This window comes from Trachypithecus francoisi, unplaced genomic scaffold (genome assembly GCF_009764315.1).
Source record: "Trachypithecus francoisi isolate TF-2019V2 unplaced genomic scaffold, Tfra_2.0 Lachesis_group0, whole genome shotgun sequence".
Taxonomy (NCBI): Eukaryota; Metazoa; Chordata; class Mammalia; order Primates; family Cercopithecidae; genus Trachypithecus; species Trachypithecus francoisi.
Window position 1 is genome coordinate 112,103,783 of NW_022681453.1, and position 18,502 is coordinate 112,122,284.

The 18,502-nt window shown below is 33.4% G+C and overlaps 1 protein-coding gene across 1 annotated transcript in view; it reads right to left on the reverse strand.

The window, feature by feature from the left end:
- The window catches only part of BCHE (butyrylcholinesterase), a 70,010-nt gene extending 61,020 nt beyond the window's left edge, over positions 1–8,990 (reverse strand). The window contains exons 1-2 of the mRNA XM_033211619.1: positions 8,832–8,990; positions 864–2,388 (exon numbers count right to left, since the gene is read on the reverse strand). Coding sequence (XP_033067510.1) covers positions 864–2,388; positions 8,832–8,946 — 1,640 coding nt within the window. The 5' untranslated portion in view covers positions 8,947–8,990. The remainder of the gene's footprint in view (positions 1–863; positions 2,389–8,831) is intronic.
- Between the last annotated feature and the right edge of the window lie 9,512 nt (positions 8,991–18,502).

Below are 18,502 nucleotides of genomic sequence, written 5' to 3' on the forward strand. Positions count from 1 at the left end.
ACACCAACATGGCACAAGTATACATATGTAACAAACCTGCACGTTATGCACATGTACCCTAGAACTTAAAGTATAATAAAAATAAAAAATAAAATAAAAATAATAAAAATAAAAATAAAATAAAAAATATATTCTAAATGGTTATTTTCTTCTGACTCTTGAGGACATAATATCACAATATTTATAATATGTGGGGGAAATATGTTATTTGTAATGTCTCTGATTATCTAATATCAGCCATAAGACTGCTCAGGTGGAGAACAGCTTAGCTAAACCCTCATGGCCCCAGTGAAACACAGGCTGCCTCAAATCTGAACAGGTCTATTAGGAAAAAAATAAAAACCAAAGAATACAATGGCAAATGTTGTGTATTTTGGGTAATCTGAGGGCCAATTGCATCACGACCATGTTCCTTCAATTTCCTAAGCAGAGATGTATTACTTCATGTATCAGGTACCAAGCTGAAGAAATTGGAAAGGAACAGTCCTACTCTGACCTCAATCTGTGAACGCTGTAAAATTGCAGGTTAAAAAGTGTTCTCACATTAATTTTAGTTCTCCAACTAAGCATCTTTTTCTATACAAACTTTGGTTAACATTGTTGAAATCCTTTAAAATATTCTGGAGATGAAATCAGAAGATTTTTTAAATAAAATTTCTATGATGATGATTTCTTTTAAACACTCTGACACAGGGAGTTGAAACGCACTTCATAAGAAAAAATAAAACCAGCTTTGGTACAAATAGAATAAATAATTAAAACATTTCTGTGTCTTTATAATAAAGTTTTCCCCAGAGACCAAGCAGAGCTAAGCAAAACAGATCAAACCAAGTCAGAGAACAATGACAAAAATCAGCACTTACCCATATTTTGCAAAATTTGCCCACCGTTTCACTATGGATCTACTCAAAATTTCCTCAGCTTTTGTGTAATTAACTCTTCTTTCCAGAGGTAAACCAAAGACAAATTCAATTTCATAGCCATGCATCACTCCCATCCATTCTGGCCACGGAAGTTTGGAGGATCGGTGTTCAAAATAGTAGAAAAAGGCATTATTTCCCCATTCTGAGAACTTCTTGGTGAACTCCAAGGCAGGGCATATGATATTATAATCCCCAACAACATCATCCAATGCCTCACGGTAGTTTTCAGGTCTCTGATCATCTACCCAGTCTGTGTAATGAAAAAGGATGGATTCCTTTCCAAACTCACTCACATCTGGAAAAAATATTTTTAAACCTTCCTGAAATTCGTTTCTACTTATGATACTATTGTTGTCTTTGCTGAAGCCAGGAGCACCATAGACTAAAAAAGCTGTCCCTTCATCTTTATTGACACCCACCAAGATCTGGGTTTTCTTAAATTGTCCAAGTTCAAGTAATATGTCTGGCATGTTAGTGAGAAAATCACCATCCATGGTTGGACCAAAGTTTACTGACAAGAGAGTCCCATAGGGGACAACAAATGCTTCATTCAGAAGAATTTCTTGGGGATCTTTATTTCTAAGGCACTTGACTATTTCAGTCTCATTATCTCTAGAGCAACCAGTCAATTTAGCTAAGGTCAATGTTCTGTTCCTAGCTTCATAAAGAGATTTTACTGCCCAAGGAGCATTAGAGGATCCACTTTGTAGAATGGCTCTGGTGAACAATGAATGGCTTCCAGGAGAAAGCAAATGCAGGCTAACTGAAGCTGCTCCTGCACTTTCTCCAAAGAGAGTTACACTTTTAGGATTTCCACCAAAGGCTGCTATATTTTTTTGAACCCACTGAAGCGCCAGCTGTTGATCAAATAAACCCATGTTCCCTGGAGCCTCAGGATTTCCTGGCAAAGCTAAGAATCCAAGGGCACCCACCCTATAGTTCATTGACACTACAATAACTCTTTCAACCCGAGCCAGAAACTTGCCATCATAAACATGTAAAGATGATGTTCCAGTTTGAAAACCACCACCATAAATCCATATCATTACAGTAGCATTTTTTGGTTTAGGTGCCGGAATCCATACATTTAGATATAAACAGTCTTCACTGAGGTCAGTGTTTGGGTTCCACATCTCTGATCCATGGAAGCCTGGAAAACTTTGATCTATGTTCTGATAGCAAGAATTTGCATATTTTGTGGCATTCCAAATATCAGACCACTTGGTCAGAGACTGTGGCTTTCTGAATCGAAGTCTACCAAGAGGTGGCTGTGCATAGGGAATTCCAAGAAAGGCTGTTACCGTGCCACCAAGAACTGTTAAGTTCATCCCTCTGACTTTTCCATTCTTTGTTGCAATTACGATGTCATCTTCAGTATGTGACTTTCCAATAAGCATGCAGAGCAAAAGAAACCAAAAGAGAAATCTGATGCATATGATTGTGACTTTGCTATGCATATTGATTTCTGAAAAAGAGGTAAGTATAATGTTTTATAAGCCTTCTGCATATAGCATATTATACTTTACTGATGATAATTACCTAAAATATAGTAGTTAGTAATTCTACAAATTATGAAAACAAGAGATATTTTAGTTTTCAATTTAGAAAAAATAATAGTAGAATGGAAAATAAAAAATATTCATTTTGGGGATATTTATTGCTAAAGCTTTGTAACGAAGAGCTACTAGAATGTTTGTCCTAGTCAAATTTAATATTACCTCTGACTATATGTACAGTTCTACCAAAAAAGCAGTAAACAGTAGTCTACCTACATCAGATATAATTTCTACCTTGGTAAGAGGAGAAAACACAAGTTCATATATTCTCTGAAATATCATGACTGGCTGGTTCTTGGCAGCACTGTTAAGTAGGTTAAGAACTTTTAAGGATCAATAGATTGTCATTATTGTCCTTTTCTGTTTTCCTTGTCTTTTCTATGGTCCCTTTTGCCAAGTGATATCTTCCTCTGTACGATATCTTCCTCTAGTATATAAACTGAAGATAATTTAGACAAATTATTCATAGAATATTAAGTAACGAATATATGGTAGTCACCATTATTCTACAAATTGTGAAAGCTAACAAACATGCTACCACTAGTAAGGGCTATGGAAAAATAAAGAGTGAAGGTTGAGGATATATTCCAGGTAATTTCTCTAAAATTTAATAAACATGAGGGACTCTCTATCACATTTATAATGTCAATAGAGAGAAGCAGGGGCTAGTATTTTAATGTCTGGGAGAAGATTGTGGTTTAAGAGGAATTATATACTCAGTATTACTCAACATGTGTTAATATTTGTTATAGCAATTTGTTAACAGATTAAAGTATATGCAGCTAGTGAAGCTAAATGTGTTAGCACAAAATTACTTGCATTTTTATAGTGAAAAAAATGACTGAAATTAGCGGATTGAAGCTTAGAAACTATTGGGCCACATGGCAGAAGCAAAAATAATCTTTGTGACCTACAAAATCATAAGTATTTGACATTTATGAAATATTAAATAATATTTAATGGATGACATAGACTATTTGGGGAGATCAAAGTTTTATCAGAAATTCATAATGCAGACATGAGTTTCTTTTCTTTTTTTTTTTTTTGAGACGGAGTCTTGCTCTGTCGCCGGGGCTGGAGTGCAGTGTCCGGATCTCAGCTCACTGCAAGCTCCGCCTCCCGGGTTCACGCCATTCTCCTGCCTCAGCCTCCCGAGTAGCTGGGACTACAGACGCCCGCCACCTCGCCCGGCTAGTTTTTTGTATTTTTTAGTAGAGACGGGGATTCACAGTGTTCGCCAGGATGGTCTCGATCTCCTGACCTCGTGATCCGCCCGTCTCGGCCTCCCAAAGTGCTGGGATTACAGGCTTGAGCCACCGCGCCCGACCGAGTTTCTTTTCAATAAGAAAGAAATTAAAAATCAGATTTGGAAACTGTGACAAAAAGGGAGAGCAAAATGTAATGAAAATATCACTTAAAAGAACTAATGTCTCTTTTTTTTTTTTTTTTTGAGATGGAGTCTCACTCTGTCGCCAAGCTAGAATGCAGTGATGCGATCTCAGCTCACTGCAACCTCCACCTCCTGGGCTCAAGCGATTCTTCTGCTTCAGTCTCCCAAGTAGCTGGGATTACAGATGTGTGCCACCACTCCCAGCTAATTTTTGTATTTTAGTAGAGACGGGGTTTTACCATGTTGGCCTGGCTGGTCTCGAACTCCTGACCTCAAGTGATCTGCCTGCCTCAGCCTCCCAAAGAGCTGGGATATCAGGCATGAGCTATCACGCCTGGCCATGAAAGAACTAAAGTGTTTATGTAACTGGAAGAAACCCAACTAAAATAGTCAATTGCAAATACTGATTCTCATTCACATAATAATAACAAAGATCCGTTAATGTACAAAGTCTTCCCCTTATTTTTTCTCAAGTTACAATCCAACCTACACAACCAATGAACGAATCCTACAAACACTAAGCATTTGTATTAGTTTTTTTCTTTATTTAATTTAGATTTCTCAAAACAAAGAGAATAAATAACGATTCTAATGTCTATGTCCCAGACCTAGGATATCATATTTCAAATCAGCCTAATTCACCAATGGTCATAGGACATCTGGTGACCTACAAGTATTTTTTATACCAATAAATATCTGAATTGATTAATTCATGGTCTGGAGCATTTGGTTCAGGACTTGATACTTAATGGATATATCTATATCTATATCTATATCTATATCTAATTCTAACAATATCCATATGTATATGCATATATATTTACATATAAAATGACTGCTATAATAATAAGGTTTAAAAAAATCAATCCACAAGATTATCATTTTTTCAGTTCTGTTTGGTAGAATTAGATGTGTGCCAAGATCAATAAAACATAATTAAAATATATTTTTAACAGCATTTCTACATTCATGATATTTAGGTACTATTAAATAATAATAAATGCAATTTGTTGTACAGTCAAATGCCATTTAATGAGAGGGATACATTCTCAGAAATGCATTGTTAGGCGATTTTATCATTGTGCACATATTATAAGTGTACTCATGCAAACTTAGATGCTATAGCCTACCACACTTTTAGGCTATATAGTATAGGCTGTTGCATCTAGGCTACAAATCTGTACATGTTCCTATACTGAATACTGTAGGCAATTACTAGAAAATGGTAACTGTATGTGTATGTAAACACAGAAAAGGTACAGTGAAAATAGTATAATTGCATAAGACCACCATTATTGATTGAAACATCATTATGTATTGTATGACTGTATCATAAATCGTAGTAAATAAATAAAATATAACAATGACTTAAAGTTTCCTATTACCTGACACTAATAACATTTCAGACATAATCAAAGTTTTAGAGGCACTACTGCTTCAGTTCTTTTTTCTTTCTGATAATCAATAATCCCTTTCTCTTAAATAAATGCAGGAGAGCACTCGGAGAAAAACAAAGAGCTAGTATGATTTTTTATTTTCTTTTTTGAAAACATCCTCTAGGAAGAAAAAGTGAATAAGGTGCAAAGCTGATTCGGCTGTTCGCTCTAAGCTGCAATTTAATACATTAATTGCAGCATCCCTGGTTGTATCCATTCTCCCTCTTGCCTAGTTCAGTCAATGTTCTTCTAAGTCTAATGCAAAAATCATCTTTTTTTTTCTTGATTTTCGTTGAATATTAGTTTGTCTTTAGAAAGCAAACTCCAAATTGTAATAAATTTTGGTCTCTGATAGTTTTCAAACTTGTGCTATAAACAGTTTAATAATCTTATTGCAAAACAAGTAATATAGTTATTACAAAACTGTATTTTTGTTTTGTGTAATTATGAAATGTGGTTTCATTGTTTATGTTAAATAGTTGCTATAACATCTAAATGGTTGTAATATCTTCCTAAGTCACTTAATTTGATTTAATACAAAATTTGTTGTATGTTTATATTTATATTTTGTGATGAGTAAATCTTGTTATATAACAATATGATATGAATTAAAATCTTTAATTTTTTGGTAATGATATCTGAGTCATCAACTTGCAAATAAATTATTAACAATCCAAACAATCCTTGTAAGCATATATTCACTGCAAGACCGACAGTGTAATGCCAACTCATATGTATTGTTGTAGAGTGTTATATGACATTTAGTGTGTACTTTAATGTAAAAATATGCAGATGTTCATATACTTACTGTTAGTGTATTGTAGGCTAATATTTTTATGTTTAATTGCAGTACTTTATTTTTTAAATAAGCATCACTTTGCCCTTTTTATAATCTGGTATTGTCTATTCTAACATGCTGCTCTGTAGTTTTGACATTAAAAGACTTTACAAATTTTAATATGTTTATCATGTAATTGGGCAATCAAAAGAGAAATAAATGAAAATAGAACAAAAATGTTGAGTCTATATCTCAAAATTTTTATTAATGATTAAGATATTCATTAAAACCTTATTTTTCTTTCAATAAATTCTGGTGCAATTGGATACTGTCTCATTAAACGATTCTGAGAAAACATAATATGTTTATCATAAAGAATGAGGCACATTTTCACAATTACAGCTGTATATCTGAACTTAGAACAATTTGCTTATCAAAATAGTATTTAATATTGGAAATAAAGACAGGAGTTTTTGTTTGGAATTGAGAAAATCACAGTTTTTGAGGAATTGAGTTTTTGAGGTAATTGAGTTTTGGAGGAACTGAGTTTTAGTTTGGAATTGAGAAAATTTACTGGCAATTTTTGAAAATGCTAAACTCTTAAAACAATAAATTTCAAAAAAGGTGACAAATCTTTTTTTTTTTTTTGCATTTTTAGTTCAGTTTTAAAGGTACCATCACAATTCCCTAGCTGACATTAAGAAAAAATATGAAATGTTATACTATAAGATATGAGTACGATAAAATAATTTGTATAAAGAACTTTTATTTGGATACTTGAATATCAAATAGATTTTCAAAACAATGGGCCAGCCAAGAATTTTTAAAGGATGGTCAATCAAATATTCATAATATTTTCCCTGTGTATATAGTAATTTCCCTATCTTTTAAAAAGTTACAATTAAATAAATATTTATTTCTACTTGGAAATAAACCCTCCTAAAATGTTAGAGAAAGAGCCATCTAGATAATATTAATATGATCTAGAACAAGCACTATTAAATGTATTTGATGAAATTAGAACAACAATATCTTACATCAAACTTAAAAGCTTGTTTCGTTGCAGACTAAGTGAAGCAGGGAATTGAGGAAGTCTGTTTATAAATAGACTACATCACTGTCTTTCAGGGATTCTTCAGCTATGCTTTAGGCATGTATACATATAGAAAACACTACATTAGATATAAGAGACTTAAGATGTGTATCTGTCCTCAATTAGGAAGAACATTCACAAACTTCATCGTGTGAATAATTTGAATATTTATTAGAGAGATTTCTTGAGTCTTCTTTGAAAATTAAATTTTCTCTTAGGTTGCTATCCAATTACAATTCTCTTAACATCTGGGACCATCTAATTTCAGTAAGAATAAACAGATGCTGGCAAGAAACCATCAAAATGAAGATAATATACAATATAAGTATGTATTACACTTATCAAGAAATGAATCAAAGAAGAAACCAAATTTATAGATAACATGTGACTTATTTAGCTACTATTAGCTTATATTTTATAAAAATGAAATATGGAGTACATCCCAAACATATTTTTACAATTAAAAAAGTGGGACATTTCAAACAAATGATAACCAAAAAAGTTAGGAGAATATAACAGAACTTTGATAATCCAATTAGAAATTTTATTTGGCATCCAAAAGGCTACTTTATTTCATATCCAGGGAAAATTCTGAAGATTTTTCTTCAAATGTTAAAGTCACACCTTGAAAGCTCAGACATCCTTAAACAAAGTAACTATTTATATAAGTAAACTGTCATTGTATTTATTGTAACTATGAGTTTATATTAAGGAAGGTATTACACAGACTAGTGAAAGGAACTCCTAATCGAGTTTATTATCAGGAAATATATTCATAAAAACATAGAAGACATACTCATAAAAGTATATAAAAAATAGAAGTCATAAACAATGAAACCACATTTCAGTTTACTTTTAATCATTCATACATTTTATATCCTTAATATTTGATTCCCTTGTTAAAGTGGAACTGATGTTATCAAAATAATAGTTTTACAAGATTATAGGATGAGCAGAAGGTATATTTGCTTACTATTTCTATAATAGCAAAATAATAGCAAATGTAAAACATTTTGCTGCAATTTAAACAAACATATAAAAAGTGAACAAAAAGGGCAAAGTGGACATGTTCATAATCATTGTAAATCAAATTAGAAAACAGTTTTTTTTTTACATAAAATAAACTTTAATGTTTCATTTGTCAATTGTTATTGTTAAAGTTTTAGGTGACAAAATGTTGACTGAGAAAAGTATTTTGTTCAGCAAAAAATAAGTTAACTCTTAACTGTATCCCACTTAAAAAGAAAAAACAAACAAACAAAGTAAGACTAGTCAAAGATTACTTTTACAGAGACATTCAATAAACAATGCATTTAAGGGTAAGCCAGTATGAAATGTTTTTTCTTAGGAAACTCACTTAGAATATATATCACTGTGATTCCACACGTGCTATGGTCCTTTATACAGAGTTGAATAAATTCATTATTTTCTCAGCAGTTAAATAAACAAAGTCTGCGTTCCCTGAATAATAGGAAGATTTGATGCATGTGCCTGCTGGCTCGCTTCCTCTGTCCCATTTGCAAGCTTCAGTAACTATTCCCCACAGAGCACCAAAGGGACACAACAAACACGTGAAGAGATCACTCTCATCCCACAGAATCAGCTTTACAGTAACTTGGATCTCTATATGACGGTGTAAATTCAGAGCAACTTACCCGATTCTCTGCAACAAAAGTGGTAAACTTTGCAAGGAGTGAAAATCATGTAATACTTCAGAGAAATGCAGGATGCAGCTGCTGCTCCAGCCTGTAAATTGGACTGCACTGACATTCAGTGTTACTGAATGTAGCAATCAACTGTTACTGACAAAGCTCGCGAGAGTTGGCAGCAGTAACTTGATCTAGAGGCAGCCAGTCTTTACTTTCTGACATCTGTTCAGAGGCTAATGGTATGAATGCAATAGTGATTCATTTACAGTAGTATTACAGGATTCATGCTTTACAATTGCAGGTAGTCTTCTAAGAATGAAGAAAAAAAGCATAGAAGCTTCTTTAAAATAATCTGAAATGTAACAGAAAATACATGTTTCTTTTAACACTATCCAAACTTTAAAAAAATTATTTTTAGAATATACATATTTCCTATGCTTGTCTTAATATTTAAAGATGTATACATCATTCTAAAGAAGCGCTATTATTGAAATCCGTTATAGCTTCAATCTGTGCTAATTATGCAGCTAGAGAAGATAGTAAAAGAGAAAATAAGAAACAGAATTCTCTATATATAAGCTATGCAAATCAAAAACTAAGTTCTACTAACTGAATGGATGTCTCTGATACGTATCTCCTTTCAACCCCCACACTCCAACTCTTATTTAAGTCATACAAATTTCAGCATTGGTAATTTCCTATTCAGAAGACCCTGCAGGCAGTTATATATGATGAGAAGCCACAATTTTCTGGTCAAGACAGGAAAAAGAAAATGAATAATTTTCACCAAACTCTATAAAAGAGACACATTTGTCAACTGGCAGTGCACATGCTCTGGGGAATATATTTATGTCTTTGGCACTCATCTTTCTTGAAATGATGTTCAGGAAAATAATTTAAAAAAAAAAAAACCTTTAATGTAGTCTTTAATCCCTATCTTCTCAATGCAGTATATTCTGAATCTCCTGTAAGTGATAGCTTCCACTTTTAAATCTCTTACTTTTGGGCTCACTATGGAGTAAACAGAAAGCATGTATTAATATTTGCAGGTGAGCACTTTTTTTGCCTTTTGATAGAGTGTTAAATTTTCAAACAAACAAATATAATTGGCATTTATTGTAATTCTAATTTATGCCATTCATTATAATTGACAATTTACATTAAATATTTTATATTATTCCAACAAATATGAGAGTTATTATTATTAACCACCTCATCAGATGAGAAAGCCAAGGTTTATGCAAGTCAGAAGCTTACTATATTTCTTACCTCTAGTACCTGCTGGGAAACAGAATTTTAATCTGTATTAGTCTATTATTTCATGTCAAATGCTTCCAAGAGAATAGCCATTTTGGTCTTTTAAACTTATCTTTTCTGTGAAAATTGCTACTTAGGCAGTATTGACTCAATAATAAATATCCCGATCACAATTTATCATGATCATAACTTATGATGTATTTAGAATATAGTTTATGTAATAACAACTTAGTTACACAAAAGGTACAGAATACATAATCTATCTAAAAAGGAGGAAAAGGAGGTGGAACACAGTGGTTCACGAATGTAATCCCAGCATTTTGGGAGGCCTAAGTGGGTGGATTGCTTCAGTCTGGCAGTTCAAGACAAGTCTGGGTAACATAGCAAAACTCCATTTCTACAAGAAAATGGATCAGGCATGGTGGTGCACGCCTGCATTCCCAGTTACTTGGGAGGCGGGTGAGGTAAGAGGATCACCTGAGCCTAGGAGGTCGAGGCTGCAAGCCATGATTGTGCCACTACACTTCATCCTCGGTGACAGAGTGAGATCCTGTCACAAGAAAATAAAATAATTAATAAATCAATTAAAGCAGGAAAAGGCTTTTAAAATGGAAGTATACTGACAAATTTGCAATGATCTATATAGTGATGGCATTTCTGTTTAAAATATAGTAAATCTGATGTTCTACATGAGGGTTCATGGGTTCAATATACATGATTTTTAAAAATCCAAATGTCAAAATTCTTCTCACCAACACAAGTCCACTGCATTGTTTCCTGTGTTAACATACAGTCAGCCTATCAAACCTGGCAATTATTAAGGAATGTTTTGTGATGCTAGTGAATTCAGCAGAGCATTTTATACGCTTCCTGTATCTACTCACTGCTATGTAAAATATGTCACATATATACACGTATTTCATTTTCATCTTTAAACAGGAAGCCAAACAATAAAATTATTGATTCCAACCAGATCTTTATCTTTAATGCCCGTTTAAACTGGCTAACTAGCAACATCAACTGATTACATAAGTTGGCAATTTTTCTTCTGCTCAATGTCTTTACTTCAAAGAACCATCTTCTGTTACTGCCCCTGTAGTTCTTTTCCTCACATGATTTCATAGCTATGCCACATTAGTTCATTATTTCAGTGCACCTCTAAAGCATTTCTTCTTCCTGTCTTGGAAGTTTCTTCCTTGTGGCTCAACTTACAGCAGCTGCTTTGTTTCTGTGAGGTCATCATTTTCTCACACACATCCAGCGGAAGGATGTAGGTCACACAGTGAGCTTGTTTTAGAGTTAGTAGGCAAGCACTATTCCATTACCTCACAACCTGGATGGTTAATGATCCTGTTGTTAAATGTTGAGTATGCCTTGTAAGCGACACTGATGACTGATGAAATACCACAAGACACTTGACATGGCACTAACACTGCTCAGATTTTGCAACCATATATGCTGAAGCTTGGGCAGGACAATTATTATGGTCTTGGCTCTGTGATCACTTTCAGTTAGCCAGTCACAGTGGTTTTTTGCTTTTACAGTCCCATTGTAACTCAGTTACCATTCTTTTCTAGATAGCAGCATTCAGTAAGATTTGAGATGGTGTGAAAAACATTAATCCTGTATTACACATTAGTTTCCCTTAGGCATACTGATGCCAACAAAGTGCTCTAAACTTACATTAATTTTATTCACTTTTTACAATAGCACTGTGTTCTCTGAAATAAATATGGATATAAAGAAAAGTATATATGTATATATATATATATATATATATATATTTTTTTTTTTTTTTTTTTTTTTTTTCTCTCTTGAGATGGAATCTCACTCTGTCCCCCAGGCTGGAGTGCAGTGGCACAATCTCGGCTCACTGCAACCTCTGCCTCCTGGGTTCAAGCAATTCTCCTTCCTCAGCCTCCTGATTAGCTGAGATTACAGGCACCCACCACCACATCTGGCTAATTTTTATATTTTTAGTAGACACAGGATTTCACTATGTTGGACAGGCTGGTGTCGAATTCCTTACCTCAGGTGCTCCACCCGCCTCAGCCTCCCAAAGCGCTTGGATTACAGATGTGAGCTGCTGCATCCAGACCAGAAAAGTATATTTCTACATTTTACATATCACAGAGAATGAAAAGATCATTTTGTGTATTCCAGTCAATTTTTAAAAATATGTGTATGTGGTTATAGTCATGCAGATAAATACAGTGGTAGTCAAATGGCTTATCATCATTCTTCTTGCTTTTTATCTTATAATATTAATTTCCTATTAAAATATTTTTATTACTGTATGATATATTATCATATGGGCATATTATGGTTTGTTGTATCTCTTGTTACTTATATGATGATAATAATAATGTTAGGTAATAAATATTATTTGAAAGCACTATTCTATCCACTTTGAATACATGAATTCATTTAAAACTCATGACTACCTTTACAATAAGCACTACTATTATCCCTATTTTACAGTTGAGAAAATATAGCCACAAAGTGTTTAAGTAACTTGCTCCAAATCATACAGATACTGAGGTTAGTTTCTGACTTTTTTAATGTAAGTATTATTACAATAGACACTTTGTATATCAATATTTGAGTGCCTCTTTTGATTATTTTCTTAATTTATTTTCCCAGAATTGGAATAAACAAATATGATGGGGACAAAGTACATATACACATATGTGTGTATATATGTGTGTGTGTATATATATGTTTATATGTATATGTGTATATATATATTCAGTCTTCTGGAATCCTACACAGACTGTTGAATAGAAATAATTTCCCAACAATTCTGGCACAAAAGGGAAATGTTTTTATAATTAGAATTAACCTGTACATGTCTCTGGAGCCCAGGGACCAGACCCTCACAGCTGGATGTGGCAGGTGTTTGAAGGTGGATATCTTCAGAGATATTAGAAGTAGGTCCAGTGCCATAGGTAATAAAATTCTTTAGTGATGTTGTGGTGACTAACATGGAAGGCCTTGCAGGAAATGACATCTGTAAGGGATAACACATAGATATTTTGGGGTTAAGGGAGAGTGAGTGATGGGAGGACTGTGGTGCTTTTTACATGAGGATACAGATAGTTTGGGTAAAGGAGTTATGGAAAGAGATTTACAGGCAACAACAATTTGGTTAGACACTAGAATATTAGATTCTAAGAACAGAAATAAAATCAAGAAAAAGCAACAACTTCTAAGGAAATGTGGTGCCAAGCGGATTTTCATGGAATTGGCAAAGCCAGGAGAATCAAAGTAAGAAAAAAAATTCTGAACTAAATTGTTCAGGGCTTGAACAAATAAAAGGAGAAACTCATTATTTTAAAACATAAATAAAGAGAGAAAAACAGCAAGCTTCTTTGTTTATCACCTAATTTACTGAATTGTCTTAAATTTACTCTTCCCAAACCCTTAACTATTCTTGGAGTGTCACTCTCAGAAAAATTGCAAAGTAGCATGTTATCAAATTAATCAAAGTGCTATTTAAACATCCAGACTTCTAGGCCACATCCCTGGACTTTGGTTTCAGTAGACTTGAGGACAGCGTTATACTACTGTCCTCTGTGAAGCTGATAGAGGAAGTTCACAAACTACATACTAAGAGGCAAAGTTCTGGAGCCTGGATACTAAAGACATTTTTGTGCTACCATATATATATATGCTTTTTCTTTTCTTATTCCTTATTCTCATGCACAACTGTACCTTTTGCTTCAAGCTAATTTGGAAATATGTCACACATAGTCTTTGGTAGCCTACTTTCATATAACCTATCTTAAGTTTTTCTAAAATAATGCTACCAAATATTTTTTAATTTCATTTATATGCCTATATGTTAATTATTTGTATAGGTACAATGTAATTTATCTAACTTGTTTTTATTGTATATGAAGACTATTTTAAATTTTTCCTGGAAATAGTAACATAAAAATTGACTTAATAATTACAAATATTTTTAAATATTTCTTATTTTCCATGGAAGAATTACTTAAATCAGAATTCTTCAAAAGGTATCTATGCTTTTATGACTAAGATATATCAACCAACTACCTTCACAACACATGAGCAATTTATACTCTCACCAGCTGTCCAGGAAACTGTACGCTGTTCTCATGCCGTAAAACACAATTTATTGTTACATATTTTCTCTTTTGTCATTTCATTTGATAAAAATGTACTATTTTTAATTTATTTGCTTATAACTGTGACCACCCATATCTCAGGTGTTTATTCATTTCCTAAAAAGTAACTTTTTATTTCTGTACAATTTTAAATTTATGGAAATTTTCAAATCAGTGCAGACAACTTCTATATACTATTTACTCAGATTCACTATGTGTTAATATTTTAAGCCATTTTCAATTACGTCTTCCTTTACACATAAGATAAAATATGTGAATTTACAAATTAATTTTTCTGAATTATGTCAATGATTTGCAGTACCAATGTCCTTTATCCCTCACCACTCTGGTAAGATCTATGAACATTCCCTTCTCTCTAGCTGTAAATATAATAAGTGAATTCAATCAATAATCTAGTAATAGAATATAAAACTATTTGTGAGGAAAAGCCCTGTTATTATGGAACAACACTAATTTAAAAAAGAAAGATAATTAATATGTGTAGAAGGAATAATACGGCAGAAAAAAATGTTCAAACCTTGATGAGCATACTCATTCAGTTAAGAATTAATAATTGTGTTAAGACCACTAGATGTATGATTGAAGGAAAACTGTATAGATGATATTCTTGAGAAGCCACACATACTACAATCCAAATTTTATAACTAAAGCAAACGGTAAATTTTAATGTCACAAATAGCAGAATCAGTAAAATGTTAGGTAAACAATATCACCTAGTCTATCTAAAAATTTTGAGTCTTTTATTATCACATTGAGATATGAATTTCACTTTATATGAAATAAAGAAAACAAATGAAAGAAACAAATTGTATCTCAACGGAGCACCCAGACAATTCCTGAAAGTGGAACATTCTGGCTTGGTCATTTCAACAAAACAATGAAAGTAAAGTTCTATGAAGCCTGGGCAAAATGTAAGAGACATAATCACATGCAGTATGTGGTTCATGACCGGAAATGGGTTTCTTGGGGGATACATTTTGGAAATTTAAATAATTTGGTGGTACTAGCTTAGAAAAAAGTAACAGGTGAAAATTCTTGAAGAAGTGGCTTGCAGAACATTATGAAAAATATAATCCCATTGTGGTGTGCATGTATACAGACACACACACACACACACACACACACACACACGGAAAGATTTGGAAGAAGAGAAATTAAGACTTTATGCTCAGATGATTTGACAGAGATATTTATACAAAATTATGGAACCGATTTATTTTTATTTTGCATTATATTTAAGAAAATCAGGAAGAGATGGAGCTGCCAAATTTTCATTATTGAAATGATACAAACTTCATGTCAAAGCAAGTTAAGAATAATAAAATGCCAGCACTTTGGGAGGCCAAGGCGGGCAGATTACGAGGTCAGGAGATCCAGACCATCCCAGCTAACATAGTGAAACTCTGGTCTCTACTAAAAATACAAAAAATTAGCCAGGCGAGGTGGCGGACGCCTGTAGTCCCAGCTACTCAGGAGGCTGAGGCAGGAGAAAGGCGTGAAAACGGGAGGCGGAGCTTTCAGTGGTCCGAGATCTCGCCACTGCACTCCAGCCTGGGCGACAGAGTGAGACTCCATCTCAAAAAAAAAAAGAAAAGAAAAGTTGGAGTTTGAAGAAACTGAGGCAAAGAGATTTTAAGAGGAAATGGAGTAAACAAATTGAGAGGAAGACTAAAGATAACAAATTAAAGAAAAAGGAGCAATTTGGGAAACCACCCTAAAGAGTAGAAGTTTTGGGAAGGTAGATGCATAATAAAGACTTCTAGAAAGATATTTGTGGTGAGGTGTAGTTCTCTCCTGAGAATCTTCAAACTTGTTAGGAGAAACCAACACTGTTTTTTAAAAGTTCTGGAGCAGATGTGTATGTGGGTTTTTGTGTTTCTGTGTATCCGTGTGTGTGTATTTGTGTACATGTGTTACAGAGACAGTGGATACAAAAATATCCAGAGTTGGGCTTCCAGGGAAAAAATGGTACAGTCTCATTTAATACAATAAAGCGGCTGAATATTAAATATATTAATTAATTAAAAATTGTTATGCTATTATGTTTCTTAGGTAGAAAATTGTACCATTTTATATAATTTCTTCATTTCTGTAATTTGAAAAGTTTCCTAATTTGCATATAATATGTTCAAGTAAAAATAAGCTTCTTATAAAATACATTTGATTATCATAAGATCACATTTTAGAGCCATGCAGTCATTTCTAACATGAGAGTTAAAGAAGAGCAAACCAGTGGTACCCTCCACAGCAGGGACTCACCTTCAAAACCAGGGTCATCTGGTGCTGTCTTCTCAGATTTTTTTCTCTGTCTCAATGTTTGTCTTCAGTCTTCTTTCCCTTTATCATCTTTGCAACATTCCCAGATATCTGTATTTCTGTTATTTTTTATTTTTTTGTGAAACTGTATTTTATTATTTCAGAATAGCTTTGTAAATGCCAACATTTAAATCTTATTTCTTGCGGGGAGTCAAAAGCTACAATACAGAAATTGTGAAGTGCTGAGATTCACCTTTGTTTTGGAACTGGATCACCAATGTAATGCCAAATAATCTGACATTTAGCTAAACACTGTATTGCTAGTATATGACTGCAATTACTAAATATAATTAGGCAAATAATAATTAATCTTGATATGTCTTAGTACAATCTGTATCTTAACAATGTTTTTCAGTCTGCTCATATTTGGTGATTATATTCACAGCATGATTTTATCATAAAAAAGAGATTTACTCAGGGTGTATTTCTAAATACATAGAAGCTTATTTTGCTAGCCATGAAAAAACATCAGTATAATTTACTGCCTCCAAGTAACTGTTTTATTCCTGACTTCCCCCTTAAACCCAATTATGGTACTTTAGCTGTTTTCTGCATCATCATTGTTCTGAAGTCAGATTTTGGGCTCTGTTTAAATGATCAACATGGCATAAAACATATTGATTAGTGTTACAAACCCCCAGAAACATGACTGGAAAGGACAACTTATTTGCAGGCCTCACAAAGTATTCTTCTGCAGATAGATAACCATATCTAACTGATTTTTATGGAAAAATTGTTAAAACTATGTCTACATGAACTTTGTAAATTTAAATCAGTAGTCACAGAAAAGGCATGTAAAGCTCTGTGATGATTGTGTCGACTTAACTGAGTAAATGAATACCCTAATAGCTGGGAAAACTTTTTTTCTTGGTCTGTCCAGAAGAGATCAGCATTTGAATCAGTAGACTGAGTAGCTCTCACCAATATGGCCAGGTGTCATCTAATCCCTTGAAGCCTCACCTAGAGAACAAGAAGACAGAGAAAGAGCGAATTTTCTCTCTCTTCTTGAGCTGAGACATTCATCTTCCCATCCTCTGCTCATCTTCTGCTCCTGGTTCTTGATTCTCGGGCATATATCATCCCCACTCAATTGTCGACCTTTCGACCTTGGACTGGAAATTACACCGTTGATCAGTTCTTCTGGATCTCTGGCCTTCAGATTTAGATGGAATTACACCAACAGCTTTCCTGGCTCTCTAGCATGCAGATAGCATATTGTGGCAATTAGCCTCCATAACCATGAAAACCAGATTCCATAACAAATTACATTGTCTCCATCTCTACATATCCTGTTGGTTCTCTTTCTCTGGAGAACTTTGACTAATATAAGATCTCAAGAGAGAATATGCATTTCTGTCTTACCTATTTCATTAAGTTTCGGGGAAATAATCACGTGGAGTAATACACAGATATCTTGTTATGATATTGCCAAAAGTTTGGTTTATCACCTACCCCATCTCTTATCCTGTATATATTTTATGATTTTCACATCTTTCTAAAACACAGAAGTATACATATTGAAAACCACTTATAAACTATTTCTGGATTTAAAAAGAAGAATCAAATTGATATTACAAAATAATGTATAACAAAAACACTACATATAACCCACTGTAACTTGCAACTGAATAGATATTATTATTAAAAGAAAATTGATAGATGTGAATGCTTGTTGGAAAAGAAACAGAATTGTAAACAGTGAAGAATCTCATGCAAGATCTATTTTATTTTTATTTTTATTTTTTAAAATTTTTTTTATTATACTTTAAGTTCTAGGGTACATGTGCATAACGTGCAGGTTTGTTACATATGTATACTTGTGCCATGTTGGCGTGCTGCACCCATCAACTCGTCAGCACCCATTAATTCATCATTTATATCAGGTATAACTCCCAATGCAATCCCTCCCCCCTCCCCCCACCATGATAGGCCCCAGTGTGTGATGTCCCCCTT